We start from the raw sequence: 2,237 nt of genomic DNA, 5'->3' as shown, positions 1-2,237 counted from the left end.
GGGTCAAGGGGCTGACGGGTCGGGGGGCTGACGGGTTAGAGGGGTTGACGGGTTGGGGGGCTGACGGGTTAGAGGGGTTGATGGGTTGGGGGGCTGACAGGTTAGAGGGGCTGACGGGTCGGGAGGCTGACGGGTCGGGGCTGACTGGCGAATGGGGGAGGTTTTGCTCACGAGTCCGTCACTGACGTGGAGGTTTAAATAGCTGTTTTCATCCCGTGCCCCGCGAATGGCTCAGTCCCCGACTCTTCCCGACTCTTCCCAGGTCCACGCTGTTCCCGGCAGGTGTCTGCCCTCCTGCTCAGCACGTGGAGGGGCTGGGGAGCCGGGGAGACCCGCTCACGGCTGCTGTTTACCCCACAGGTTCTGACGCCGGTTCTGGACGTCAGGCTCGCAGCTCTGGTGGTTTAACGGGCCGAGCGCGAGGAGCACATGCATTGGAGGGCCCGGCCCCACCCCCGCCCAGCCTGGCCCGGACCTGACCCATGCTGCAGCAGGGTGCGCCCCGGCTCCCCCGTCCTGGGTAAGCGCGTGTCCCTGCGCCTTTCATCCCTTCCCGCGTGGGGCTGTGCAGGGTGAGGGCTCTCAGAGGACCCCCCCTCCCCCAAGGATGCTTTTATTTCCTCAAAGAATGTGCACTTTCTTTTTTAAAGATACATTCTACATCCTGTACTTTGCAGACATTTTGACGGACTAACAGACTTGGCCCACGCGTGAAGTTAGATGCTTCATGGCCATAAACGTTGACGGCTCTCATCAGAGCCGAGGCCTGGGCGCTCCTGGCGTAGTCGGTGCTGCTGTGGCGGGAGGGGCCCGAGGGGGTTGCATTGTTCTGATGGGAACTGCTTTCCTAACAGGGCCTGGAATATCCGCGCTGTGGCTGTGGGCTGGGGAAGAGAAGCTGGCAGAGGTGATGGGCTGCCTGTCCGTTAGTTTCTGTGGCCGCCTCACCAGCACCTCCCTCTAGCCGGCGCTCAGCCCTCATCCAGTGCTTGTCGCCGTTGATTCCACACCCTGTGGTGTATTTTCATCCCTGTCTTATAAAGACTAGGCCTGTGCGAGTCACAGTGACGGTCCCTGGAGTTTATAGCGGAAAAGGACAGCCAGGCCTGCCCATCCCAGAGCCCGGGCCCCGCTGCCGTTTGCATTGGGCACCTCGTGTGTACCGTCTAGTCCCCTCACCGTCCCTTTATGCAGGTGATCTGTCCAATATGCAGTCACAGGTGCAATTTCAAGTGTTACACGAGCCACGTTAAAAAATAAGCAGCAGCCCGGCTGGTGTGGCTCAGTGGTTGAGCATCGACCTATGAACCAGGAGTCATGGTTTGATTCTCCGTCAGGGCACATGCCCAGGCTGCGGGCTCGATTCCCAGAATGGGGCGTGCAGGAGGCAGCCGATCAATGATGTTTCTCTCTCTTTCTCCCTTCCTCTCTGAAATCACTAAAAATATATTTTAAAAGAAGAAGAAGCTGAAATTAAGCTTCATGTCTATTTTATTTAACCAAATAGATGTCAAATATCATTTCAGCATATAAGCAATCTAAAGACTGTTGGAATGTTTTACTTTCTCATACTAAGTCCTCAAAATCTGGTGTATGTCACTCACTGCACGGTTTGAAGTGGCCTCCTCCCACGTGGTCATTGGCCACGTGTGGCCATGGCTTCGATTTGGAGAGCATGGGTCCGGGCAGACAAGCGCGCTCCTCGACTTGCCTCACTGGCCCCTGTGTTACGTGGACGTGGGTGTGTAACCAGAGTGTCCCGTGAGAACTGGTGTTTCCCTAGCTCAGAGCACACGTTAGGACCCCCGGGCGCCTTTGGACGGAACATGCACGAAGCACGAAACCCCCACTCCCGGAGGGAGAGAGGCATGCCCGAGGGGCCCTGGCTGCCGGTGCCGCCCGGTCTGTCCAGCGCTCTCTGCAGAGGCACCTGGTCTCTGAGAGGAGCAGCGTGGACCCTCTGTGTCCGGGTGGCTCCGTAGTTTACGCCTCCTCCGTCGGGCTGGCAGCCCCTCAGGAGCGCTCCCGGTGACAAACAAGGGCTCTTTGGAGTCGACTCTGTCCGGGCCCCTGGCTACCGGGCCCCGTGCTCTTCTCGCCCCGCAGTGGCGCCATGCCCATCGTCGACAAGCTGAAGGAAGCGCTGAAACCCGGCCGCAAGGACTCGGCTGACGATGGCGAGCTGGGGCGGCTGCTGGCGGCCTCTGCCAAGAAGGTGCTGCTGCAGGATCGAGTTC

The 2,237-nt window shown here is 59.2% G+C and overlaps 1 protein-coding gene across 1 annotated transcript in view; it reads left to right on the top strand.

Moving 5' to 3' along the window:
• The window catches only part of USP36 (ubiquitin specific peptidase 36), a 22,263-nt gene that overhangs the window by 910 nt on the left and 19,116 nt on the right, over positions 1-2,237 (top strand). The window contains exons 2-3 of the mRNA XM_015562678.1: positions 361-520; positions 2,107-2,233. Coding sequence (XP_015418164.1) covers positions 483-520; positions 2,107-2,233 — 165 coding nt within the window. The 5' untranslated portion in view covers positions 361-482. The remainder of the gene's footprint in view (positions 1-360; positions 521-2,106; positions 2,234-2,237) is intronic.

This window comes from Myotis davidii, unplaced genomic scaffold (assembly GCF_000327345.1).
Source record: "Myotis davidii unplaced genomic scaffold, ASM32734v1 scaffold991, whole genome shotgun sequence".
NCBI lineage: Eukaryota > Metazoa > Chordata > Mammalia > Chiroptera > Vespertilionidae > Myotis > Myotis davidii.
Note: the sequence above shows the minus strand (reverse complement) of the source record. Positions and strands in the feature narration are given on the sequence as shown.